Source organism: Dermochelys coriacea, chromosome 6 (genome assembly GCF_009764565.3).
Source record: "Dermochelys coriacea isolate rDerCor1 chromosome 6, rDerCor1.pri.v4, whole genome shotgun sequence".
Classification (NCBI taxonomy): Eukaryota; Metazoa; Chordata; order Testudines; family Dermochelyidae; genus Dermochelys; species Dermochelys coriacea.
The window spans coordinates 68,334,208-68,361,857 of NC_050073.1; the positions used below are offsets into that span (position 1 = coordinate 68,334,208).

General features: G+C 46.0%; 1 protein-coding gene across 2 annotated transcripts in view; it reads left to right on the forward strand.

Moving 5' to 3' along the window:
• CCDC9B (coiled-coil domain containing 9B) overlaps nucleotides 1-27,650 on the forward strand; it is a 168,255-nt gene that overhangs the window by 129,054 nt on the left and 11,551 nt on the right. For both annotated transcript variants that reach the window (XM_043517364.1, XM_038408032.2), the window contains exons 10-12: nucleotides 596-701; nucleotides 16,942-16,999; nucleotides 17,332-18,140. In XM_043517364.1, coding sequence (XP_043373299.1) covers nucleotides 596-701; nucleotides 16,942-16,999; nucleotides 17,332-18,138 — 971 coding nt within the window. In that variant the 3' untranslated portion in view covers nucleotides 18,139-18,140. The remainder of the gene's footprint in view (nucleotides 1-595; nucleotides 702-16,941; nucleotides 17,000-17,331; nucleotides 18,141-27,650) is intronic.

Below are 27,650 nucleotides of genomic sequence, written 5' to 3' on the forward strand. Positions count from 1 at the left end.
ACTCACTCTCATTACACCATGCTGCGGTCCGGGGTCTCACATACACTGACCAGTGAGGAAGTTCTATGCAGGTGGGAGTTGGGGCTGGAATACCGTCTCAATAGTGGACATGTTGGATATAAGGAGACCTGGGAATATAAGGTCCATGCATGCTTCAGGTTGCATTTTCCTAGTGGCTGCCTCCTTTAGCCATGTTCCCTACCCCTCTCAAGAATGGGACTGATACCTGCAGAAGGATCCTGGGGGGCAGTGTGGTAGCTAAATGACACTGAACTGAAACAGAGATAATGGGAGGTTGTGGTCAGGGGGAATTTTGGCTTTGCAGCTTTATATTTTCCTCCCCTCCCACATAGCCCCCTTCTTTAGGAAATACATTCACAAACTCTAGTGATAAAATGAGTCTGGCCCCCACCTGCCTGAGTACAGAGCATAAAACCACCAGACAGACCTTACTGCTATGACTTTCTGCTGTCTCTTAGCTCAATGCCAGGTGGCAGAGCTGTAGGAGGAGAGGTGCTATGACAGAACCAGTTTCCAGAGCAAGCCAACTGCTGGATATACTAGCTGCAAGCTCTTTGTACATCCTGTCTTTCAGGTGGAGGACAAAGCACTACAAACACAAGTGAGCCTGCTTCCAAAACAGTACCAGTTGTGAGCAGTAAAGCCAGAGGAAAGGATAGACTGACTGGCAGAGCCAGAAGGTAGGAGGACAGTAAGCAGGACATTATGGAAACCATTTTGTAACCACTGCTAGAGGTCTTGCTTTGCAGTTCCTTGCTTCATTTGGAATGACTGAGCTGCTATGATCCATGGGGAGTGATTCAGGCCATCATTAGAATTGCATCCCCATTTTTGTGACAGAGCCTGGTGGGACATCCAGTCTCAGACAATCCTATGGAAGGATTGTGAACCCCTCACATACCCAACTGCACAATCTTCATTGATGGGGCACAAATAACTGATGGATCAGACAAACGAGTCCTGACAGACTGGGCAATACTTGCCCACTCCCAACCCCCAGCCTGCTGAGCATGTCTTCTCCTGTTTTCAGGCTTTGCTGGCCAAGGGAGCAGGCCTCCTGAGATTGTTCCCAAGGGTAGCTAGTAATTAGAATGACTGACTCCTTCAAGTTTCAGAGTAGCAGCCGTGTTAGTCTGTATTCGCAAAAAGAAAAAGAGTACTTGTGGCACCTTAGAGACTAACAAATTTATTAGAGCATAAGCTTTCGTGAGCTACAGCTCACTTCATCGGATGCTGTAGCTCACGAAAGCTTATGCTCTAATAAATTTGTTAGTCTCTAAGGTGCCACAAGTACTCTTTTTCTTTTTGACTCCTTCAAGAGACCTTCCCTCTAGCACTCAGCAACTTTTATGAACGTGTATATATATACACATGTCGTATGTAAAAATATTGAGAGGGACTCTCCCCTCAGCTCAGCCCCACCCCCTGTATGTGACTGGAGTGGTGTAAAGCAGTGGTTCTCAAAGCCGGTACGCTGCTTGTTCAAGAAAAGCCCGGGGCAGGCTGGACTGGTTTGTTTACCTGCCGCGTCCTCAGGTTTGGCTGATCGCGGCTCCCACTGGCTGCGGTTTGCCGTTTTAGGCCAACAGGGGCTGCGGGAAGCAGTGCAGGCTAAGGGACATGCTGGCCGCCCTTCCCACAGCCCCCATTGGCCTGGAGCGGTGAACCGTAGCCAGTGGGAGCCGCGATCGGCCGAACCTGCGGATGCGGAAGGTAAACAAACCGGTCCGGCCTGCCAGGGGCTTTCCCTGAACAAGCGGCGGACCGGCTTTGAGAACCACTGGTGTAAAGGGACCATACAAGCCCTGATTGAGCCAGGGCAGAATTCTCCAGCACAGGCACAGTGGGCTTGTCTACAAGGAGACTTAGTGCACAGCCAGCAGGGTGTAAATCTACAGTGCACTAGCATGCTTCATGCTAAATTGCCCTGGGGCCTGCTACGGTGCACTACAAGTTCCATAGTGTGCTTTGATAGACTGCTGTTTGAAACAACCTCTGTCAGTAAAACAAGCCAGGGTGTTCTAAGGACAGGGAGCCCAGCTGTGTGAAGGGCATGTTGGGAAGAGGCAGGGCCATACTACGTAGCACTGTAAAGATTTCAGGTAGTGCTGCTACCTATAAACGCCTCACAGGGCACTTCCCAACACCCCAGAAATCCTCAGAATCAAAAAGGGCATGAAGGTGCTTACAACTATCTTAGCCCCTACTTCCACTGGGTTGCAAGTTTTATCCTGAGCTTCTTAAAGGTACAACACAAAATGATACCCATTAGGAAGGCATTGCTAGTAACTGCAGAGCTAAGATCGCATTGAGATAAGCAGAACTAAAATCCCTGGTCCTTATTTTCCTATGACAACAGTTTTACTCTGGTCTAATTCCACTGACTTCAGTGAACCATCTATTGATTAGACTGGAGTAAGAGAGAGGAGAATCCAGCTAGCCACTTCTGTTTTATACTTTAATGATTCAGTTTAGCTTCCAAATTTGGCACACTTCAGGGCAAACTCCAGCCTTCCAGTGCTACACTACCTAACGGTTTAATAACAATTCTAATCTTCAAATTACAATCATACTGTGTACCAGCCAACAAGAGAAGTTTAAGTGGATTATATACCCAAAACTTAACACATCAAGATCACAAACAAAATTCTACTATATGTTTACAGTGTGTTTTTAAAATAATCAGGTCAGTTATGAAACAAACACAGCTACGCTGATGTATAAACAGATATGTTTCCTATGTACAGCTATAATATGTTACAGAACCCTGGTAAGCTGGTACTTTGCTGTGTAGTATTAATTTCTTAATATGTGCACTGAAGGTGATAGCACTCTTGAATTGAAATTGAATTCGTTAGAGAGGGTGATCATGTGAAGTATGATGACATGTCATGATGGTAGTGGGACTGGCACTGTCTTGTATATGGCTGTTTTAACTTACAATTTCCTTGCTTTTTAGTCTCTGCATTGTGAGGAAAGACATTTGAGCAACCTTAACTCTAAGTTAATTATGTTTTGCGTTGGAATACATTTAGAACAGAGAGATGGGACCTATTATGTCTCCTCAAATCCAATCTTAAGTTAATTACAAAACATTAATTGGGTAAGAATAACATCAACAGCAAAAAATAATCAAGTTATCACAGTCTTTGTTTATAAGCTATATTAAGCCCTGCTTCATTCTGAGGTTCCATCTCCAGTCAACCACAGTAGCAGCTATTTCCAAAAGAAAAGATGCCACGTAACTCTGCCACACAGACAGTTCTTGACCTCAAAAGGAAAAGTAACTTACAAAATGTCACCCCGGTTCCTAATACTCTAGCCCCCACAGGCGCAAACCAGATTCCCAGATCTGAACAACTCCAAACTTGAAGTTTGTGATTTAGGACCATCTGTAATAATAACACAGCAATTACTTCAACCAATGAACTGCAGCCACTTCTGGGGTGGACTACCCTACACTGTATAACAGGAAGCAAAGGCAAATACTGTATCCATCCGAAACTACTGGGGAAATTTAGAGAGGTCAAATGTAGTTACCCAACTAACAAGGGCACTGGGGCTAGCGCCCCTGCTGTTGTGAGAATGAAAGTACTATGGACTTATAACCACAGGTGATCAGGACCTTCGTTTTCCATCTCTTCTGAAAGTCAGCACTTTCACAACACAGTGTCCCCAGCACCATACTGGGGTTAGGGTGACCACCCATCCTGATGGGTGGGACAGTCTAGAAATGCAGAGTTCAAGTCCCGGTCCCAGGTTGTACGACTCTGGGACAGCATTTGTCCTGGATTCCCTGTGGTGCGCTCCGCACCTGCCTGAGGCTCAGGGATGGCATCAGCCTCTTCCCAGTGTGTGTGTGTGGGGGGGTGAGGTGGGCATTTTCGCCCCTCACCATGAAGCCCTGCCCCTGCTCCTCCTCCTCCTCCTCCCCCCATCCCCAAACCATGCCCCCTGGCCAGGTCGGAAGCCGGAGCTGGGTCATGGTAAGAGGTGCCCAGGGATCCCAGGCTGCTGTGGGGAGCCCTGGACTCTCCACCTGTCCTGGGCAGCATGCCTTGGGGGGCTTTCAGGCCCCCTGACTCCCTGCCCAGGGAAGGTGGAGGGGCCAGTGCTCCTCACAGCAGCCTGGGCTCCCTGGGTAGCTTTTACCATGGCCCAGCTCTTGGCCAAATTGGAAGCCGGAGCCAGGGGTGGGGGCCTCAGAGGACGAGGAGAAGAGTGGCAGGGGCAGGGCCATGGAGGGGACAGGGCTCCTGTATGTGTCCTGCTTTTGCATTTTGAAAAGGTGGTCACCCTAACTGGGTTGTTGGTTCAGCCCTGAATCAGAGGAAAGACTACCACCTCCAGAATCACCATCACTGGTTCCTCCAGCAGTTGAGTTAGTATCACTGCACACCAAGCTGAGGAACTCAGAGTCCAAGACTCGTTTTATAATGTACCGTGATCTATTCCTTGAAAATAAACATACTAACAGTGCCCACTTCTGGAGAGTTTGCTGGACAACTTGTTCCAAGAACAGGCTGTGTCTTGCTAAGGGAGATGCACATAAATCCCCCAAAAGCAGCTACTCTAGGAAACCAAACGGAACAAACAAATTGTGTTTTCCATGGCCGGGCTGCCCTGGGAACGCGAGCTGAATCATTATAAAGATGATTTTTTCTTCTGTCTTCTTGTATTCATCCTTCCCTTTGGAGTCTGCTAGTTTTCATGACTTTTGGAGAGGACAGAGTTGGAGGTGGGTAGTTTAAGGTTGCCAAGCCTGCAGTAGCTGTGAATTCTCCTTCAGCCTGGGCCACCCACCCTATTCTCTAGAATGATGTCCACTAAGAGGTGCTGGGATGGGAGTTCATTGGTTGAAGTAATTGCTGTGTGTATATTACAGATGGTCCTAAATCACAAACTTCAAGTTTGGAGTTGTTCAGATCTGGTAATCTGATTTGTGCCTGTGGGGGCTAGAGTATTAGGAAAACAACAAGTTCTTGCTTAGGAATCATATCTGCTTGAGATAAGTGCCTCAAAGAGTCACATAAAAGACCCCTGATAACTGCTCTGGAGCTCAGATTCTGGATGCTTGGCTGGGAGGGCTCAAATTCAGGTGCACTTTGGCTTTTGAAACAGTCTAATTCTTCATGAATAAAATGCTGTGTGGTGACTGACAGCTGTATTGCCGCTGCTCCTAAGGGCCTGGAGATACAGAGAGGCAGAATAGCTTCCTAAACAGCTTCATACACTGGGAAGGGTGGGTTATTTTGGTCAACGCTCGCTCTCACATCTTTGGCTATGCACCTCTTTTCCCATGGAGAGAAGGCAAGGACATGCCTCTGGGCCATTCTGGGAAAGGCAAATGCAGCCAAGATGTTGGGAACCATGAAGTAAATTAATCAGCAAATGGTCTATCTGCCAAGAATTGACTTCTCTGATTCTGGTCCATGCCCTCTCTGTGCTCTCTCCCTCCTCCCACTCAGTAGGATGTAAGGAGCTGGTTTAGGAAGAATGACGATGTTAGAAAAACCTAACCACATTAGGCCTCATCCCCTCCAAATGTTTAATCTTTAATAAAGCCTAATTCTGGTTGGTTCCTAGGCAGTGAGCTAAGTAGTTGATGTAGTCTTGGTTTATAGATATTTTAGCTATAAAATTAGGCTCTGTATAATTAGTTTTGTGTGTAATTATCATTAAAATGCTATGCACTAAAAAGCAGTCCAAGTTCTTGAGCTGCTTATTGGAATTAACAAGGAGAGTTGTTTGTTTCCCTTCAAGATAGGGCAGACTGACAACAGCATGTTACACAATGCTCCGTGCCAACTGGAATATAGCAATTGCCATACTTCAGTAGGCACAGGTGGGGTAATCTGCCCCCGCTGTAGATCTCCTCTTGACCTCTGATAGTTGGAGGATACTGGCGTTAGCCCTGAAGCATGAGGTTTGAAATTCAAGGTGCTGGTTAGTAACCATAAAGCTTTAACTGGTTCCTGGACAATTTAGTTTAGAGATAGTGTCTTTTGCTTACCATACAATCAGGACTGTGCTCAGTCACAGCATTCCTTCTATCTGTCACAAGGCTAAAGTTCACAGAAGCAAGGATGTTCCCAGTGTCAGGTCCTTATCTCTGGAATCTTATCCTGGTGCATATACAGCTGAGCCTGAAACTGGCCAATTTTAGAGTGAGCTGCAGAACATCTTTGTTCTGGCTTGCCACCAAGAGCAGGCCTAGGAATCTCCTCATACCAGAGCTGGTTTTTTGCCTTTTTTGATGCTCCCAAGGAAGGTGGGTCAGTTTTTGCGGAGGACATGCTCTTTGCTTTGGGGACATGATGAGTGGTACCATTCTTAACTATGTAAAGTTGTACCAGGTGACAAGGACCTTATAAAGACTTGTAGCACAAGTTAAGGTTATCTTTTTACAAGAGCCCCACTTATGAACAATGGTCCAAACAAGCTTGGACATCTCCTATGATGGTCTAGCTGTGCTTTTAAGAAGTCCGACCACCACTATTTTAGTCTTAAGGAAATAATTATTCCTGCCGTGATGGGTTGGATCACAGAAACCCCCTTGGGGCTGCCAACTGATGTGCCAAGACTACTTCTGCCCCTGCTTTCCCTGCCAGCTTGGGACTCCAGAGCCCTACCTGGTTGTGCCAGACACGCTTGCCAGCCACAAACACAGACCCAGGTCTGAACCACTTCCCACAAACAGCAAGCTTAATTGAAAGCAGCTTAAGAAGGGCATCTGAGTGTTCAAGAAAGGAACACAACTCCCAATGGGGTCCAAACCCCAAATAGATCCTTTTTACCCTGTATAAAGCTTATGCAGGGTAAACTCAAATTGTTCGCGCTCTATAGCACTGATAGAGAGATATGCACAGTTGTTCCCCTTCCCCCAAGTATTAATACATACTCTGTGTTAATTAATAAGTAAAAAGTGAGTTTATTAAATACAAAAAGTAGGATTTAAGTGGTTCCAAGTAATGACAGACAGAACAAAGTAAATTACCAAACAAAATTAAATAAAACACGCAAGTCTATGCCTAATACAGTAAGAAAGTGATTACAGATGAAACCTCACCCACAGAGTTGTTCCATTAAGCTTCTTTTACAGACTAGTCTCCTTCTAGTCTGGGTCCAGCAATCACTCACACCCTTGTGGTTACTGTCCTTTGTTCCAGTTTCTTTCAGGTATCCTTTGGGGGTGGAGAGGTTATCTCTTGAGCCAGCTGAAGACAAAATGGAGGGGTCTCCCAGGGGTTTAAATAGACTTTCTCTTGTGGGTGGACACCCCTCCCTCCCCCTGTGTAGAATTCCAGCTACAAGATGGAGTTTTGGAGTCACATGGGCAAGTCACGTGTCCATGCATGACTCAGAATTTACAGGTAGCAGCCATGGTTCACATGTTACCTTGAACGTCCTCAAGTAGACTTCTTATGTGGATTGGAGCCTTCCAAGATCCATTGTCTGTTAAGTTTTTCTTGATTGGGCACTTAACTTGCAAATTCCTTTCTAAAGAAGCTGCCCAAATGTCTTACTAAGGCTACTTAAAATCAAACCAGTACACAGTCAATATTCATAACTTTGAATACAAAAATGATACATACATACAAATAGGATGAATAGATTCAGTAGATCATAACCTTTACAGAGATATGTTACATGGCACCTGTAGCCTAAAACATATTTCAGTTATGTCATATATACATTCATAAGCATATTCCCATAAAGCCTTATGGGGTGCAACCTGCTATACCCGATGCTCTCACTCGTGGGTGTGTAATGCCTGCACACTGCTGGGCCTTCCTTTCGTGGCAGCCTGGGCCCTCTGAGCATTAAAATGGCATTTTGTTGTTCCTGAGCATTGGGCTTCAACCAGCTTGCACGTTCACACAGACTCAGCTCAATCAGTGGCAGAGTCAAAACAAGCCTGTTCTGTGGGAAGGTTTTAAAGCAAAAAGATCTTCCCTGTGGAAACAGTATTCCCCATAAGCCCTTCTTCGTTTCTTTGACCCACCCTCCTTTTTGGGCCTCCAACCCTCAGCTAATCAGCTTATGCAGCACAGGTTTTAGAACCCTCTGATGAAGGGTTCAAAGCATGTGCTTCGACAAGGTATATTTGGCCTGTCATTATTATTCCTTTTTTGTATTACCGGAGAAGCTAGGGACCCCTCGTCATGGGGCAGGACACCATTGTGGAGGTGCCGTCCAGACACAGAACATAGTGACAGTCCCTGTCCCAAAAAGCTTCATAGCCTCTAACAGCTTGTTCCTTTTCTCACAACAGGTTTGAGGGGAAGTACATTTCTCAGTGCATTTCTCTGACTCAGGCATTCTAGTTCACCTCAGAGAGGAACTTAGGGCTCCTGTAGGTATATCAGGATCTCATTCCGGGCCATTTAAGGCATTTGGATCCTACATGATATTATCCCCACAAATACATCACTATGTTTGTTTTTCCCTTTTTTTCCCCCCATCCTTATTGTCCCATTGCAGCTCTTCTCCCTCCCAGCCATCTCTTCATTTTCACTTAATGCTCCAATAAATCTGGACTCCTCATCTTGCTAATCAGCTACAAGGGAGAGAAAATGAGGTTTGCTTTAAGCTAAAAAACGGGACCACTGTAATAGCTAGCAGGAGCATGTGGTAAAGATAACAATTCCCTACGCTCCGGCTGGCAGGGCCGGATTAACCATTAGGCTAATAAGGCTATAGCCTTAGGCCTTCCTATTTTTTAGGCCCTACTAGTCAGGCAGGGAGTGGGGGCGGGGCGGTGGCCGGGAGCGAGCTTACTCACGCTGCCCTGCTGGGGCGCTCCTGCCAGCAGGAAAGGCAAAGGAGCAGCCCCCTGTGGGTTGAAAGGAGCTCAGCCAGCAGCCTGCTTCTTCCACTCCCTCCCATCTGCAACTCCCCACGCTGCAGGAACACACTGGCAGGTATCCGGTTAACACTGGTGAACAGACACTAAAAATCCAGTTACCATGGGAACCCATGCCAGCTGTGGGTGTAGTTTGAGCGGGCATTGTCTTCTCCCCTCGCTCCCCCACCAGCTCCCTGCATTCCCTATTTCCCCAGAGCTCTGCTTAGCCGTCAGGGAGGGAAGAAGCTCCCTCTGTCCCTCTCCTTCGCTGAGGCTGACAAGCAGCTCCAGGACACTGCCTCCTGGGTCCTAGTGCCCATCCTTTTCATCTTCTGTGTGTGCTGGGTCTCATTTCTGGACAACTGGTGAGTGCATGTGGGAGGGCAGGGCAAGGGGACGTGGGGGGAAGAGGCAGTACCAGAGTGGTAGGGTGGGAAACTTGCACAGAACCTGCACACACTCTATCCATTGCCCCTCCCATGTATAAAGAACAAATTCCCACACATTTGTAGGAAAAACAAAACAAAACAAAACATCCTATTCTGGATACCAGTACTTTTAACTTTTACAGTACCTTCCATCGAGGGGCTTCAGATTTATGATGCAGTGTTCAATACTGTATTGAACTGTACTAAAAATCAAAGAAATCCCATTTTTTCTTTGATATATTTTTCTGTACTGGGATGCACAGGCAATCAAGTTCTTTCCTTATGCTCAGCCCAGTTCCACAGTCCAACACAGATTTGTACTTTCAAGGGCTGCAAAAGCACTGGAGGAAGCTCAACACACAATGTTGTAGGTTTCTCCCTCAAGGATTTTAAATCCACTTCTTAGCAGACTATGATAAAAAGATTTACTGAATAGGCTAAAGGCAAGTTATGTCCATTTGCTGGTTCTCTGGCAGTTCAATCTGTCATAAAAGTACTTCACATTTGATTTGAGTTTCATTCAAAAAACTTAAAGCTTAATAAACCTGAAGTTAGTCCTCTTTTTTCTGCCCCAACTCAAACTAATTTCCTTCCCAAGTGGAAAACGTTGGGTAAGCATAGAATACGATTCGAGAAGGGAATGAGAACACAGGCCAATTCCTGCTGACAGTTACACCTGTGTAGCCTTATTGAAAAAAGAACAGGAGTACTTATGGCACCTTAGAGACTAACAAATTTATTAGAGCATAAGTCTCTAAGGTGCCACAAGTACTCTTGTTCTTTTTGCGGATACAGTCTAACACGGCTGCTACTTTGAAACCTAGCCTTATTGACTTCAGGGAGAACAGATTTTTTCACAAGAGTAGATTTTGGTCCCTTCTGCTTTTTCACACCTGATATAAGCAGAACCTCATTCACTTTCCTCCCCTAAACTCTGAGCACTTTAACGAAAAAAAATAAGCAAGGTCTCCTTGATTTACACATGCAAATGAAACAGGAAGCTCTCCTTTCATTCTGCACTAGGCTTTAAACAAACACCAGACCTGATGTAACAAAGGTGTCACTACAGCAGCCTTGGTTGGACTGTTCTTTTGAAAGATCCTTAATGATTCTTTTAAGATGCTGATTTTCATGAAGTCTTTTTGTTCGGGGTGGGGGTGGGGGGCAGAGAACACAACAGAGAATAGTTCTGTTTTGTCAACTTCTAGTCATTCAAAAGCTGAAAGGCTTTAGATTAAGTTTGTTTAATGTTTGCACAGTGATTTTGAAGAGATAACATAGTACAGAAGTGCTAAATCAGATGACTGGACAACCATCTAAAGGTCTGCGTCACTGCTAGCTGTTACCTTTTTCTTACAGAAAGCGTAAAGCAACCAAATGCAAACCATAGGGGGCTGGTGCACACAGAACTCATGCTTAAAAAACATCAAGTCAGAGTTGCTGATTATACATTCTAGAAAAGATAATAGTCCTGCCATGAGTGCAGGGGACTGGACTAGGTGACTTCTCAAGGTCCCTTCCAGTCCTATGATTCTATTCTATGATTCTAATTGTGGAAGCGCTTGGTGACAGAATGGCCTGATGTGGTGAATCACTGGAGATTAAGTACACAAACTGAGTATCATCTCACAAATAATATTTGGGTTCAATGTGAAAATACTCATTCATTATCCTCAGCCAGTGCAACACTGGGAGGCAGCTTTCAGAGCAAAACTGCCTAAATACCATGCCACCCAATGTAATTTTCCCACTATTACTTCCTCTACTTCAGTGGATTTTACACCTGAGTGGTTTTCTTTTCCATAATAAAAGCTGGCTGCCTCCTACACTGCAGCCAGAGTGAGATAGGGTATGTGGTGTATAGTCCATAGCTTGGGGAAAACATCTGCAGGGCTTGGCTTTGCACTGTGCCATGTGGAGAGCTGATGGTAGAAGCACAAGGTTGGAAGAGGTGAGCAGGACAGAGAACGTTGCAGTGTTCATCCTCATGCAGATGATCACTCCACTACCTAGGAGAAAGGAGGCCTAAGAGAAGGACAGCGTAGCATCCCTTGGGCTACCTCTGACTCAGAAGTATCTGTTTGAAGAATTGAGTGTCATGAGAGTAGAATAAACTTATGAATTTTACATAAATAAATAATATGTAAATATGTATGTAGAGAAATGTTTGATGATTTCATTTCATCATTTTTTTTGCAATCTGTAATTCATATTTAGACCCTTCCCTCCCATTAGCCTTAGGCCCCTCGTAACCTCAATCTGGCCCTTCTGGCTGGGAACGTTAAAGATGTGGAATCAAAGGATTTGTCTGTTGAAACATCATCACAATCCCACAACCCAGCTAGCTCCGCTGGCTCTCTGTTCATTTCAGGAGCAGTTCAGAATTGTGCTCCTTGTTTTTAGCCCTTCATCCTACCTCACGGACCTTGTCTAGTTCCAATCCCCTCTTCACTGCTCCTGCTGCTCTCTTTTCACCTCATAGTGACCTGTTCTCTGTCTCTCCAAACAGTCATGGCTCTGATGGTGCAAGAGCCTTCTCCTCTGCATTGCCTTTCTTCAGGACCAGCCAGCTGTTCCTGAGTGTCTCATCTCATTCCAAAACACAGCTGAAAAATGCCTTTTTTCCTTTGACTAGTCCTCTCTGTTTTTCTTTTTCATTTTATTTATTTATTTTGCTGCCATTTTTCAGTATTTACCACTAGCGAGCAGGGGCAAACTCTAGTCTCTATTATGCCCATAGCGTCCCGATGAAGCCACAATGGTTGCATGGGTGCAACTAAGAGCAGCATTAGCCCTTGTAACTTATCTTATTCTGTGAAGTGTTGGGGGCTACAGCTTGCCTGAAAAAAATAGAATGTCTACATCATGCTTTAAATGCACGGAGTGCTTACAAACAGGGCCAAATCTGCACAAATACCCCTTTGAGGCAGCTAAGTAAGGAGCTGTTATCCCTGTTTGATAGATCAGGAAACTGAGGCAGAGAGGTTACAGACCAAAGTTTCCAAGGGTTACCTACACTTTTTGGTGGCCATCTTTAGAACTTAAAGCCAGATTTTCAGAGATGCTGAGGACACTGTGCGTTCACCTCTGACAATCAGATCACAGGTGTCTAAAGATGGCCACCAAAAAGTATAGGTCAGACTTGAAAATTTGGTCTTTAACCTCACTGCCTCAGTTTCCCCATATATAAAATGGGGATAACAGCTACCTACACAGCTGCTTCCAAATTAGAGGTCATTTTTTTTAAAATGTGGGCCTTAGGGACTTATGTGTGGCAACACAACAAGCCAGTGGGAGAGCTAGTATTAGAATCCAGTACTTAGCATTCCCTGGCCTGTTTGCTAAGTACTAGATCAGATGGTCTCTCAGTGTTGTATTGGATGATTCAATTTACAATCAAAGGAGAGAGTTGGAGCACTGTAAAGTGGCATTGTAGACAAGGCCTTAATCTCAGCGAAATCCACATTGGGACAGTAACTCAATTGCTGCTGAGAAGCCACCCTTTATGGTTATATCATGGTAACTTTATGACCATTTCACTAATATTATGACAAGTAGGTGCCATGCATAGCAAACGCATGAGAGAAAAGAAGTCAGTGAAAGCTTACATCCAGCGAGAGGCATGGTTTGCATAACTGACACAAATTTTATTTGTCATTGTTTTTACTGCTGTGGTCTCCCTAAGAGAGAAATTTAACTACCATTTTAGGCTCAAACTTGTGAGACTGCTTAGTTCTGGTCCTCATTTACATTAAGGCCACTTAATACTACTCTCGTTCTGTAAGAATGCCTTAAAGTGGGTATAAATACAATTGACTTCCACTTTAAGGCTCTTCATGCCATGGCCTACCCACTTAGCATCCAAGCCCACCCCGCCCAGCCCTGGCTCTGTTCTGGCCACAGCACTTGCCCCACTGCACCACCTGTGCGGCATAGGCACGGGAACTAAGGGTGGGAGGGGGGGTGCTGCAGCACCCCCAGGTTTTACATGGAGCTCTGCTCCCGGCCCTGCACCCGCCTCCAGCTGTGGCCCCAGCATCGGCCCCCTTACCCCTGTCCAGGTCCCCCCTCCTGGAGACACGGCCCTGCTCCCAGCCCTAGCTCTGAGGGGGAAGGGGAAAGAGGGATGGCTTTCAGCACCCCCACTATTAAAAGTGTTCCAGTGCCACAGCTGCCCGGCACTCCTGCCGGGGAGTGGGGTTGGGGCATGGGGGCTTGCCCTGCTCTGCCTGCCCGGTGCTCCTGCTGGGGAGTGGGTTTAGGGTGCGGGGGCTTGCCCTGCTCTGCCTGCCTGGTGCTCCAGTCCGGGAGTGGGGTCAAGGCGCAAGGGCTTGCCCCGACCCCATGCCCCAGCTGGAAAACCAGGCAGGCGGAGTGGTGCAAGCCCCTGTGTCCAGATCCCACTCCCAAGATAGAGCACCAGACGGGTGGGCAAAGTGGAGCAAGCCCCCACGCTCCCACCTAATCCACAACTGGGAGGAGGGTGAGCAAACAGGAGGCCATAGAGGAGATCTTCAAAAAAGACAGACCCACTGCCTGGGGAGCCAGGACTGGGGCGGGGCGGTGGGACTTGGCAGGGAGCCAGGAGCGCAGGAGAGCAGCAGAGAGAGTGCACATGCAGGGCCTCGGGGAGCCCCTGATCAGAGGGTCCATCCATCGCCCCCTGCAAGGCCAGCTGCAGGGGGTGGGGGAGGCGGGCCCACATCCCTCCTGCCCTCCCAGCTGCCCCCTCCCCCATAATTGCCAGCCCATCCAAAGTCAGGGCCCACCCAAATAGCCCATGCTGGATTTGCCACTGCTTCACACTGCCAGAATACTGTAAAGTGGCTTTAGTTTAACTGTAGGGTCAGGGTCCCTGAGCATTATTTGTTCACACAATTATCATGACTGTACACACACAGTCACTATAATTATGCACACGCACTTTTGAAAATTTGGGACTCCGCATGTCCTCAAAAATGCCTTTTAAGTTTTCGTAGTTTGGCCCAAATTTATCAAGAGAGACCAAGCAGCTAGAGGCTTTATTGACCCCAGTAGAGTTACGTCAGGGATGAATGAAGCCAGTTTACATACTTCCCCTCTTTTTTCTAAATTGGGGAGGGCAGCAGGCCCTGCATTTCTATTAAAAATTGAGACTAAATTAACAAATAATTCCAGCAATAGTTACTAAATATCTACAGTTATCAAAAGCCTAGACTATCCAAATACCAAGCTGTGCTACTCTCTAGCAGAAAACCTTAGAAAATAAAAGCCAAGGCCACATGGTAGGTCTTCTAGTCCATCCCCAACTGATGCAGGATAATTACTGTACAAGTTCCCTCTGATATATATGTAGGGTTTCACCCAGTCTAGTCTGAAATGATTCATTAAGGGGGTACGTACTTGCTCTCTAGAAATACAGAATTAGACTTTTCACCACACACTAATGTTACCTATTTTTGAATGCTAGAGGTCAATGTCACTTATTTTATAAGCATATCTCCTTATTTGTTGGTCTAGCCCTGAGTAATCCAGGCTTTCACCTTCTCCCTGCATATATGTAGTAGCTGGCAGAGTTCTTAAACATATGGGCCCTCTCAGTACTAGTACAGTAAAGCTGAGACAGTGGCAGAGATCAGAAGAAACAATTGGTAATGTGATTAGTCTAGTCTAATGACAGGTGTCTGTTCTAGAAACTGGATTGTATGATTTCATTAGATTAGAATGTTTAGATTTAGTGGCCTCAGAAGAATTCCTACTTGTCAGGAGAAGTGCTTTGTAAGTGTCATCAATATAAAAGCAAGTATGGGAGCAAGTCAGGTGAATATGAGCATATTTAGAAGAAAAATTGCTAGAAGGGCTAGTGACTTCAGAAGATGGCAGGCACCCTCCAAATCAGTATTTCACAATCGCACCATTCATCATCATCTGCTTTATCAAGATGCTTTCCCACAGTGATTTGTACCAAAGCCAGTTTGCATCCTTGCCAGATGACCAGACACATTTTCCTTTCCTTCTAATTATTTTCCAGGGTATGGCCTAGTGGCCTGCACCAGAACTCTGAGTTACCTAGTATATCTGGGATGGGGATGCGGTGTTTGGATGGAATGAGAGTGATTCCCAAATGCAGTGTTCTGTTCCTCAGGCCAGCTGGACTCAGGTATTTTGTAGACATAAGATTTGCAAGTTGTGACAAAGTTCACCTCCATGGTGCCCTCTTGTCGCCCAACAGGGCACTACTCACCCTGTAATGGAGTCTCGGTTGGTTGCCGTCTCTCACTGGTCCAGTGCAATGGTGCTTTAGTCCCCTGGCTAAGACACACTTGAGTCCCAGGCTTCAGGGGTATTAAAGACCAAAAATAAAGGAATGTTACAAGCTCAAAACAAGGTCATCCAATGAATCTTTAGGCAAGACTCCATCTGCCTACTCAGGGCCTGTCTTCATGCAGCCAGTGCTTTTTGTCATTCTCCCTGGGCCCAGTGATCCCACCACTGGGAGGCTTGTCCACTCCCGGCTGAAACCAGGCTTCCCTCACTGAGGGAGGAGCAGAGCTCCGCTCTCCTTCCTGGCTAGCCTCAGGCTCCCCTCTCCCTTCTGACATCTGTTGTATGTATAGCAAGATGGGGTCAATTTGGTCCAAAGGCTCTCAATTAACCTTCTCCTTGCCAGTGTGGGGCCTGTATGCCCCATCACACAAATCCAGATTAGCAATTTGAACCATTGCTGTTGAAGCAGTAGAAGCAGGGTAAGGAGCCATGACAGACCAGGTGTCATAGGATGTTGCAATGCTTCCTGGGAGGACTGGGATCACACCTGATGGAGTATCTACATAGTCTTATCAAGACGGAGGGACTGGTTGGGTGGCAGGTAGGAATGTTAAGGCAGGAAAAAGTTTGTGCATCAATCAGCATAATAAATTCAAAGACTTAATGGACCTTGGATCTTTGTCCAAGCCTGCCAAAGCATCAGTACAGCAAGAAGCGTTTGGGATGGGGAACACAGACAGTAAGTGTGTAGAGTGTGTGTGTGTGTGTGTGTGTGTGTGTGTGTGGCGGGGCCTCCATGATAGAAAGGAAGGGGAGGAATGTCCTCCTTCCCTTGCCATAACAAAAAAAATAACCACTTGTGTGCGCGAGCAGTAGGTTGAAGAGCTACCTGGTCACGTATCACATGCTTGGTGTGTGATCAGGAATTATGAGGACAAAAGATCGACAGGTACTGTAGATAGTCAAGGCCCACCCCTACTATTTCCCTGGAAGCAAAGTCTTGTGAGTCAGTTGTCTCCTGTGCTATGAATTTAGAGGTGAGCCATCCAACAGAAGGAAGTCAGCATCTCAATCCCCTAGAAAGGTTCTGAAACACCGCCCGTATTGACTCAGCAAAGGTAACCAGGAAGCACTGTAAAGTCATACTTTGTGGCATTTTATTTAGTAAACGAATCCACTGGATGAGTGGCTATTGCTCTGCGTTGCCATAGAGCTAAGTTCATTCAGCTTCCAATTTGTGTGTCTTATTCCCTGGCTCAGGAGCACTTTGCATCACCCAGCAGTTCCCCTTTGTCCACCTATTTCCTCTGTAGGGATTCCTGTCTATGCCTCAGGATGGAAGGGGTGCTTTGTCATATGAAGAACTGATAGCCCAAGTTCTGTGTTTTATTTTGACAGATGGGATGCAAAGGAAGGTGAAGACATGCCCTTTCTAAAGGATGACCCTGATAACCAGGTGAGTTTAAAGAAAATCTGCTCAATTCTTGCAGTTAGTCCTGAATAAAAACTTGCAATCTCAGGTAAATTGGGATCTATTGGTTAGAGCACAGAATTGAGAGACAGGAGACCTGGGACGTACATCTGACTCAGTCATAGACCCTCCCGCCCTTTGACCTAGGATAAGTCCTTAGACTTCTCTGTGGTTCAGTTTCCTGCTCTGAAAATCAGGATAATACTTATTTAGCTTTGGGAAATGTATGTCTTCAGAGGAGAAGTACGATATAATTGCATATTGATATTTTAAATAAACTGAACTAAATGTTCTCGTTCTCTCTTTTCTCATTCCAGAGATCCACCAGTGCTGACACGCTGAAGAGCAAAGTTCCAGCTGGCAGGGAGGTGACGGAACAGAATTGCACAGCAGATCAGGAAGAGAACATGGAGCAGCAAAGGCCCCAAGACCCTGGTTTCTTCTCATCACAAGGGGAGAGAGGTGGGAAGATTCTGCCTGCACAGGACAATCAGAGGGAGAAACAGCAGGCTGGGAAGTGCCTCAGCAAGGAAATGGCAGTGTCCAGTATGGGTGACTCTGAGCCAGAATCCAAGCTAAGTCAGGAAGGAATTCTGGAAGCTAACACTGGGAAGCCTAGCACTACCAATCTCTCCCAGCAGGGCTGCTGCATGAACAGCAGCACTTCCCAAAGCATCACTACAAGCACTGTGCAAGCTGCTGGCCCTGGCAGAAAGGGAAGCACGTCAACACCCCTGGGAAATGGCTTAGAGAAAAATGCTCTGTCAGAAAGAGAGTCCATTGAGGACTCTTCAGAAAGCCTCAGTGGAAAGCTGGAAGAGGCAGCACATGGTAGATGTGATGGAGCCAAAGGACTGTCACTGAGGAGAGTGGATGAGGTGACTCAATACACTGGTTCTGAAGGGCAAAACGTCACAATGCAAGGAGGCGAGGTAGCCACGTGCCTTGAACATAGAGGGGATCCTGCATCCCCGAGGAAAGACGTCTCAGACAAGATTGGGGTCTCTCAGCAGGATGGGGCAAAAGCACAGAACAGAAAAGGTGACCACCCTGAGAAGTGCAATTACAAGAACAGTGGGGACAGTCAGAACTCAAGAAGAATACACTGGATTGCAAGAGATTGAAGGTGAGTGCATGGTCCATAGCTCACTTGGAGGTATTTTAATAATCCCAGGTGCACTTAATTGAGCGTAGACATGAGACAGGTCCACAGCTCAGCTTTTTTGGGGTCTGCAGAGCAATTTACTAACTATTTGCCCAAATATGCTCATGAATTTTAACACTGAGCAGACAGTAACTGCACCCAACTTGTCCCATCCCCATGGTTCCAAATTACATGAATCAACTGTGAAAATCTAAATCTCCACATCACAATTACTTTTCCCTGGAATACAGTAAAGAGAGAAACCTTAGAAGGCTTCCCCATGGCTGTTTCCTGCTGGTGACATGTAGTACTCAACAATTCAGGGGGCTCAGACTTTGAAATTGGATACTTGTTTCAGATAGTCTCTGAAATTCCAGGAAGAAGTAGCAACCTGTTGCATGGACCTTTCCTTTAGACTGTGCAGCGATCACAGATAGAATAATTAGTGGCCTATTGAGTGCCATTCCAACAACATCTTTCTTCCTATTATAGGCCCCTCTCGTCTGCAATACTTTGAACATCAGGCTAGAGGATCATGAGGATCACATGATTCTCTCCCCAGTGCATGAAATGCAAACAAAAGGATAATATAATTATTTATTTGGCAACACTGATGTATATAGCACTTTACAAACATAAAGGATGACAAGGTTCCTTCTCCAGAGACCTTTTAATCAAAGCAGAAGGCAGAAAAAAATCCACTCTGGTTAAATTGCAAAGCTCAAGATAGTATTCAAGCCAACTGTGCATCTTCCAAAAAAACCTGAAATCCCACTCAAGTGACGACATTAGAAAAGAATATAAACTATGGCAAGCAAAAACAAGATGGAAATTAGGAGGCAGGGCTTAGAGGGAATTTGAAGAGCAAATGGCTAAAGACATAAAACAAAATAAGAAGAAATTCCTTCAGTAGCTCAGAAGCAGGAAGCCTGTGAGAGATTTGGTGGGTCCCCAGGACTACCAGGGAGTGAATGGAGCAGATAGAGAATATAAGGTTTCAGAGTAGCAGCCGTGTTAGTCTGTATTCGCAAAAAGAAAAGGAGTACTTGTGGCACCTTAGAGACTAACAAATTTATTAGAGCATAAGCTTTCGTGAGCTACATGCATCCGATGAAGTGAGCTGTAGCTCACGAAAGCTTATGCTCTAATAAATTTGTTAGTCTCTAAGGTGCCACAAGTACTCCTTTTCTTTTAGAGAATATAAGGACATTGCATAGAAGCAAAATCATTTCTTTGCCTCAGTGTTCACCACTGAGGCCGTTGGGGAAGATCTGCTCTTTTCAAAGAATAAGGATGAGGCATTGTCATAGATTGGTGTGTCAACAGAGAAGGTGCTAGAACAAACTGATAAATTAGGGCCTGATCCTAAAGCCCCATCCACAACACCCAACTTTTGTGTGTCTGGAAAGTCACTGGAATGCATCTGATGAAGTGGGTTATATCCCACAAAAGCTTATGCCAAATAAATTTGTTAGTCTCTAAGGTGCCACAAAGACTCCTCGTGGTTGTTTTTTTGAACAACAGTGTGACCCACAAAGCCTGAGTTAAGCACCTAGGCTCCCTATATAATGCCTGGGGAGAGATAGATGTCTTAAAGTGAGACCCACAAAGCCAGCATGCTAGGCAGGGGGATGCCTAAGTTAGCCAACAGAAGATGCAGATGAGGGCATAGGCGCCGACTCCAAAAGTGCTCCGGGGCTGGAGCACCCACGGGGAAAAATTGGTGGGTGCTCTGCACCCACCAGCAGCTCCCCCCCCGCCTCCCCCCCAGCTCACCTCTGCCTCTGCTCCTCCCATGAGCACATCACTGGGTCCTGCTTCTCCCCCCTCCCTCCCAGTTGTTTCGCATGGCAAGCCTGGGAGGGAGGGCGGGGAATGCAGCACGCTTGGGGGGAGGAGGCAGGGCCGGGATGAGAATTGGGGAAGGGATCCAATGGGGCAGGGAGGGGCGGAGTTGGGAGGGGCAGGGGGGCGGCTACGAGCACCCACTGGCACCAACAAAAGTTGGCACCTGTGGATGAGGGGGGTGCATGCCAAGTCCCATCCCGCTCTTAGCATTCTGCGCCTAACTCCAGACTTCAGAGAGATGCCTATCTCTGCTTGTGATTCATGAACTGGGGCCACTTAAGTCACATGTAGGGCTTGATCGGTAGTCATGCTTAGAGGGTTCCTTATGCCACACAAAACCTCTGGTGGTGGGAGGAAGAGGACTTACCTTATAATTTTTAGCCCAGAGGTGGGCAAACTACAGCCCGTGGGCCATATCTGGCCTGCAAGCTCCCACTGGGGTGCAGGATCTGGTGCTTGCCTTGCTCCAGCTGAGGCGCAGGGTCGGAGGCCGCTCCACGCAGTTCCCAGAAGCCACCCCACTCCGGCTCCTACACACTCCAATGGCCCCCTCCAGTGCTCCAATGGGAGCTGCAGGGGTGGTGCCTGCGGACGGGGCAGTGTGCAAAGCCATCTGGCCACACCTCTGCATAGGAGCTGGAGAAGGGACATTCCGCTGAACCCCAACCCCTTATTACCAGCCCCACCCCAGAGCCCATACCCCCAGCTGGAGCCTGCACCTCTTCCCGCATCCCAACCCTCTGGCCCAGCCCAGAGGCCCCTTCCACACTCTGAAATCCTGATTTCTGGCCTCACCCCAAAGCCTACACACCCAACCAAAGCCCTGACCCCCTCCCACACCCCAACACTAATTTTGTGAGCATTCCTGGCCCATGATACAATTTCTATTCCCAGATGTGGCCCTCAGGCCAAAAAGTTTGCCCACCTATTGGTGGTTTGTTTTAGCCTATTGGTTAGGGTACTCACCTGGCATGTGGGAGACCCCACACTTCAAGTCCCCCACTTCCAGGCAGGTGGTTCTGGGAAGTACACAGTAATTGTAATTGAAACTTATTGAAGTTAGGCAACCACTGCTTGAATATTATGTCCAGTTCTTGTATCCACAATTCAAGATGGATGTCAATAAATTGGAGAGGGCTGAGAAAAGGGCCACAAGAATGATTGAAGGATTGGAAAACATGCCTTATAGTTAAGGCTGTGATTTAGTCACAGAGGTCACGGAATCTGTGACTTCCAAAGACCTCCGTGACTTCAGACAGCACTGACTGGGAGCTGCAGAGTCCCATGCCAACTGCGGAGGAGGGAGCTGTGGGGGAGCCCCACAGCTCCTGGTCACCGCAGGTGGCAGGGGGGACCCCTGAAGCTCCCCCGCTGCTCCTGGCCCCCAGGGATGGCAGGGGGAATCAGCCGCTCCCAACTGCAGGCAGCAGGGGGAAACCTTGTTGCTCCTGGCTGCTGCGGGTGGCAGGGGTGACCTGCACCAGACCCACTGGCAGGGGGGATCCACGCTGCTCACTGCTGTCCCAGGAGGCAGGGGGGACTCATGCTGCTCCCCACAGCAGTGGGTGGCAGGAGGATCCAGTGGCAGGGGGAATCCCCATTGCTCCCATGCACCGCAGGTGGCAGGGGGGATCCACCAAGCTCCTGACTGCTGCGGATGGCAAGAGAGACCCCCGACACTTGGATCCCTGATGCCCTGGGCAGCAAGAGGGAGCTCTGGAGCTCCTGGCTGCTGCAGGCAGCAGGGGGGACCCCCAGCATCTCCCAGCTGCAGTGGTGGGGGCCGACGACCCTGGAGCACCAGGCTGCCCAGGCTATCCCCATTTTGTCATGGGTATTTTTAGTAAAAGTCAAGGACAGGTCACATGCTTCCATTAATTTTTCATTGTTGCCTGTGACCTGTCCGTCACTTTTACTAAAACTATCCATGACAAAAACATAGCCTGTCTTATAGTCATAGACATAAGGTGCTCAATCTATTTAGCTTGACAAAAAGAAGCTAAATGGGGACAAATATTTGATAATGGGCTAGCAGACAGAAATACACCTCTACCCCGATATAACGCGACCCGATATAACACGAATTTGAATATAACGCGGTAAAGCAGCGCTCCAGCAGGGTGGGGCTGCACGGTCTGGTGGATCAAAGCAACTTGGATATAACATGGTTTCACCTATAACGTGGTAAGATTTTTTGGCTCCCGAGGACAGTGTTATATCAGGTAGAGGTGAATAAACAAGTTCCAATGGCTGGATGTTGAAATTAGACAAATTCAGTTTAAACAAAATATATAGCTTATTTCCAAACAGTGAGAGTAATTAACCTTTGGAACAATTTACCCAGGGTCATGGTGGATTCTCCATCACTGGCAAATTTTAAGTCAAGATTAGCTTTTTTTTTTTTAAAAAACAGATATGTGCTAGTTCAAAAGTAAATATTTAGTTCTGCAGTCTGTGTTATACACAAAGTCAGAGTAGATGATCACAATGGTCCCTTCTAGCCTTGGAATCCATGAATCGATATGAAAGGCAAATTGGTTGATACAAATCATTAAAAATAGACAACATCTAAATGTACATGACATGAGAAATATAAACCAGCATGGCTTAGTAGATAAAGGGGAAGCAGCTGACATACTTCATTCAGCCTTTCAGAAGCCTTGCACAAAGTCCCACACAAGAGGTTATTAAGGAAACTAAGTTGCCATGGGGTGAGAAAAAGTACATTCATGGATTAGACACTGGCAAAGAAGAAACAAAGAGTGGGAAATATCTATTTTTTTCCAAGGCAACTGGTTAACAGTAGATTCACTTAAACATATCCTTGATGCCATCCCTCCTCTGCAAAGTACTTAAGCACATGTTTAAAGTTAAGCACCTCATTAAGTCCCACTGAAGTCAATGGGAAGTCATTGGGACTTACGCAAATATTTAATCACATACTTGCATGCTTTGCTGAACTGGGACATAAGAAAAGTATTGTTCGATATAAATAATATGTTTATAATTTGAACTCATGCAAATGTAGCGATGTGGCAATATTTGCACATGACACAAAGTTATTTTGGTTATTCAAGGCTTAGGCAGACTAAGTAATTTCAGAAGGGCCTAACAAAGATAGGAGACTGGGCAGCACAATGGCAGGAGACATTCAGTGTAATGCAAGGTAATGCACATTTGAAGTAACAATTTGAAGTACAACTACACATTGGTAGATTCTAAACTAACTGTAACCATTCAGGAAAAAGACCCAAGTATCATTGCATGTAGTTCTATAAAAATCTCTCTTCAATGCAGTCAGAAAAGCAATCAAAACATTTGGATGATAATGAGTGAGACAGAAAATAACACTGAAAATAACATATTGCCATTATACAAATCAGAGGTGTGATTTTAATCAAGAATACTAAACTCACTTCCTCTGAATCAGAGCCACCTGACAAGTATAAAGACAATTTGTCATTGAATTCCATAAATCTAATTAATTGCCAGATTGGAATGGTGAGCTTGGATACACTAAGAAGAGAGATCATGTGTCAAGTTACAATGTATCTTTCTCTCATCCAGACTTGCCATTTCTACTATTGGGACTTGAACATCAGTGATACCCCAAGGGGTTGGCCTTACATAACTGTTTATATTTTGGAAGGCCATTTTGTTTAATGGCTTGTTGGGGTTTCACAGCACGCAGTTCTCTCCTCCCAAACACCGACTACACCAGGATCCATTCAACTAGCTTGTAGTGACTGGCTAATGTGTAAGTGGGACATTGCACACTTCCTTATAGGATCCAGACAATTTCTCAGCCTGAGAGATCAATCAAACTTAGTTGGATGAGTTTATTTGTCCTGCAGGAGTTTAATCTTTTGTCTCTTTTGCTTCTTTAAAACACAATATTTTAACCAATTCCTGCTGAATGATGCAGGACAAGCTGAGCATTTGACTTTCTACATGCTTGAATTCTCACTGGATAGATCTCAACAGCTCTGTGGACAGCCAGCACATGGGTTTTAAATAGGCTTTTCCTGTGCTCTGTAGAGGAGGAAGTAGCAGGTGTGGAAACTGTGCAACTTCAGTGGGCAGGAAGAACGGGGCTGGTTTTCCTGATGGGGTATTAAGCCCCTTGTTTGGTGACTTACAGGTCTAGTCCCACCTCCTCAACTGCAGAGTAGAGGGAATGCCCAGTACTAGGAATGAAGAGCCTGGATAGCAGAGAGAACAAGGGGACTTTCAAAAGGCAACAGATGAAATCCTCAAAAAGAAAAGGAGTACTTGTGGCACCTTAGAGACTAACAAATTTATTAGAGCATAAGCTTTCGTGAGCTACAGCTCACTTCATCGGATGCATTTGGTGGAAAAAACAGAGTAGAGATTTATATACACACACACAGAGAACATGAAACAATGGGTTTATCATACACACTGTAAGGAGAGTGATCACTTAAGATAAGCCATCACCAACAGCAGGGCGGGGAAGGAGGAAAACCTTTCATGGTGACAAGCAGGTAGGCTAATTCCAGCAGTTAACAAGAATATCAGAGGAACAGTGGGGGGTGGGGTGGGAGGGAGAAATACCATGGGGAAATAGTTTTACTTTGTGTAATGACTCATCCATTCCCAGTCTCTATTCAAGCCTAAGTTAATTGTATCCAGTTTGCAAATTAATTCCAATTCAGCAGTCTCTCGTTGGAGTCTGTTTTTGAAGCTTTTTTGTTGAAGTATAGCCACTCTTAGGTCTGTGATCGAGTGACCAGAGAGATTGAAGTGTTCTCCAACTGGTTTTTGAATGTTATAATTCTTGACGTCTGATTTGTGTCCATTCATTCTTTTACGTAGAGACTGTCCAGTTTGGCCAATGTACATGGCAGAGGGGCATTGCTGGCACATGATGGCATATATCACATTGGTAGATGCGCAGGTGAAGGAGCCTCTGATAGTGTGGCTGATGTGATTAGGCCCTATGATGGTATCCCCTGAATAGATATGTGGACAGAGTTGGCAACGGGCTTTTTTGCAAGGATAGGTTCCTGGGTTAGTGGTTCTGTTGTGTGGTGTGTGGTTGCTGGTGAGTATTTGCTTCAGATTGGGGGGCTGTCTGTAAGCAAGGACTGGTCTATCTCCCAAGATCTGAGAGAGCGATGGCTCGTCCTTCAGGATAGGTTGTAGATCCTTGATGATGCGTTGGAGGGGTTTTAGTTGGGGGCTGAAGGTGATGGCTAGTGGCGTTCTGTTGTTTTCTTTGTTGGGCCTGTCCTGTAGTAGGTGACTTCTGGGTACTCTTCTGGCTCTGTCAATCTGTTTCTTCACTTCAGCAGGTGGGTACTGTAGTTGTAGGAATGCATGATAGAGATCTTGTAGGTGTTTGTCTCTGTCTGAGGGGTTGGAGCAAATGCGGTTATATCGTAGCGCTTGGCTGTAGACAATGGATCGAGTGGTATGATCTGGATGAAAGCTAGAGGCATGTAGGTAGGAATAGCGGAAAAACAACAGAACGCCACTAGCCATCACCTTCAGCCCCCAACTAAAACCCCTCCAACGCATCATCAAGGATCTACAACCTATCCTGAAGGACGAGCCATCGCTCTCTCAGATCTTGGGAGATAGACCAGTCCTTGCTTACAGACAGCCCCCCAATCTGAAGCAAATACTCACCAGCAACCACACACCACACAACAGAACCACTAACCCAGGAACCTATCCTTGCAAAAAAGCCCGTTGCCAACTCTGTCCACATATCTATTCAGGGGATACCATCATAGGGCCTAATCACATCAGCCACACTATCAGAGGCTCCTTCACCTGCGCATCTACCAATGTGATATATGCCATCATGTGCCAGCAATGCCCCTCTGCCATGTACATTGGCCAAACTGGACAGTCTCTACGTAAAAGAATGAATGGACACAAATCAGACGTCAAGAATTATAACATTCAAAAACCAGTTGGAGAACACTTCAATCTCTCTGGTCACTCGATCACAGACCTAAGAGTGGCTATACTTCAACAAAAAAGCTTCAAAAACAGACTCCAACGAGAGACTGCTGAATTGGAATTAATTTGCAAACTGGATACAATTAACTTAGGCTTGAATAGAGACTGGGAATGGATGAGTCATTACACAAAGTAAAACTATTTCCCCATGGTATTTCTCCCTCCCACCCCACCCCCCACTGTTCCTCTGATATTCTTGTTAACTGCTGGAATTAGCCTACCTGCTTGTCACCATGAAAGGTTTTCCTCCTTCCCCGCCCTGCTGTTGGTGATGGCTTATCTTAAGTGATCACTCTCCTTACAGTGTGTATGATAAACCCATTGTTTCATGTTCTCTGTGTGTGTGTATATAAATCTCTACTCTGTTTTTTCCACCAAATGCATCCGATGAAGTGAGCTGTAGCTCACGAAAGCTTATGCTCTAATAAATTTGTTAGTCTCTAAGGTGCCACAAGTACTCCTTTTCTTTTTGAGAATACAGACTAACACGGCTGCTACTCTGAAACAGATGAAATCCTGGCTCCACTGAAGTCAATCGCAAACCTACCACAGACTTCAGGAGTACCAGGATTTCACCCTGCATATTTAAAGGGGGTAAAGGGACATTTTTATGCAGTGCATAATTAGCTCTGGAACTCTTAATGGCAAGAGCCAAACAGGGCTCAGAAAAGGATCAGACATTTATATGCATAACAGGAACACCCGCAGTCACCGCCGACAAGATGGAAATACAATGTCTTAAAATCAGGAGCAAAACCCCTCACGTTTCAGGGCATGAGCCTATCACTAACTCACTGCAGAGTCATGAAGAAACTTCTCTTTGCAAATTATTCAATAGTTGTCCAGTATGGAGTTTCTTCCCCCTATCCCAGAGCATCCAGCACTGGGTGCGGTCAGAGACAGGATGCCTGACTGGAGGGGGCACAGGTCTGAGCCAGTATGGAAATCCCAATGTTCCTTAGCACTGGTTATTTGTTTTTATCTTTTAAATTAAAACACTGTTTAACTAACAACATGATTTTTGATTGCTTGGAATTGACAGCTGTTTGACTGTACTTTTTTAGTGACTTAGTAGGAGAACTGTGATAGTGACACCTCAGACTAGTCACATGTCACCAGTAAGACTCAGCACACATCGCTCTGTCTTTGCCCCAGCATCCATGAATGTAGTTCCCCTGTCAGTGATAGATTTTCCATTTGCAGGCAGCATAATGTTTTGCCGGGGTTTATTTAGGGTGGGGAAAGCACAGAAGCCAGAAAAAGAGAGAGTTCTGCCTTTAATTCTGTTCCCCAGCTCTGAATCATGAGTAACAAATCCTGCAGGAAGAGAGATGTAACGAACTAGTCAGTATGTATTTCTACCATCTAACTCAGCAGAATCAGAATTGCTTCTCTGCGTATCATGCTACAGATGCTGCAAGGAGTTTAAAAACAAGTCTTAACTCAAATGGTCAGCAGTCAATGCATTTGGAGCAAGAAGGTTTCGGGTCTCTGCCTCCTGTTGCTTTGAAGTTCCTATATCAAAATGGTGTGCAGAATAACGACAGCCTTGGCATCCCTAGAACAACCATGGGCTGGTTGCAGTAGCTTCCCTGCTTCCCCCAGCATCAGTTTTTCTGTGGTCTGCACACAAATTATTTGCTAGACCACATT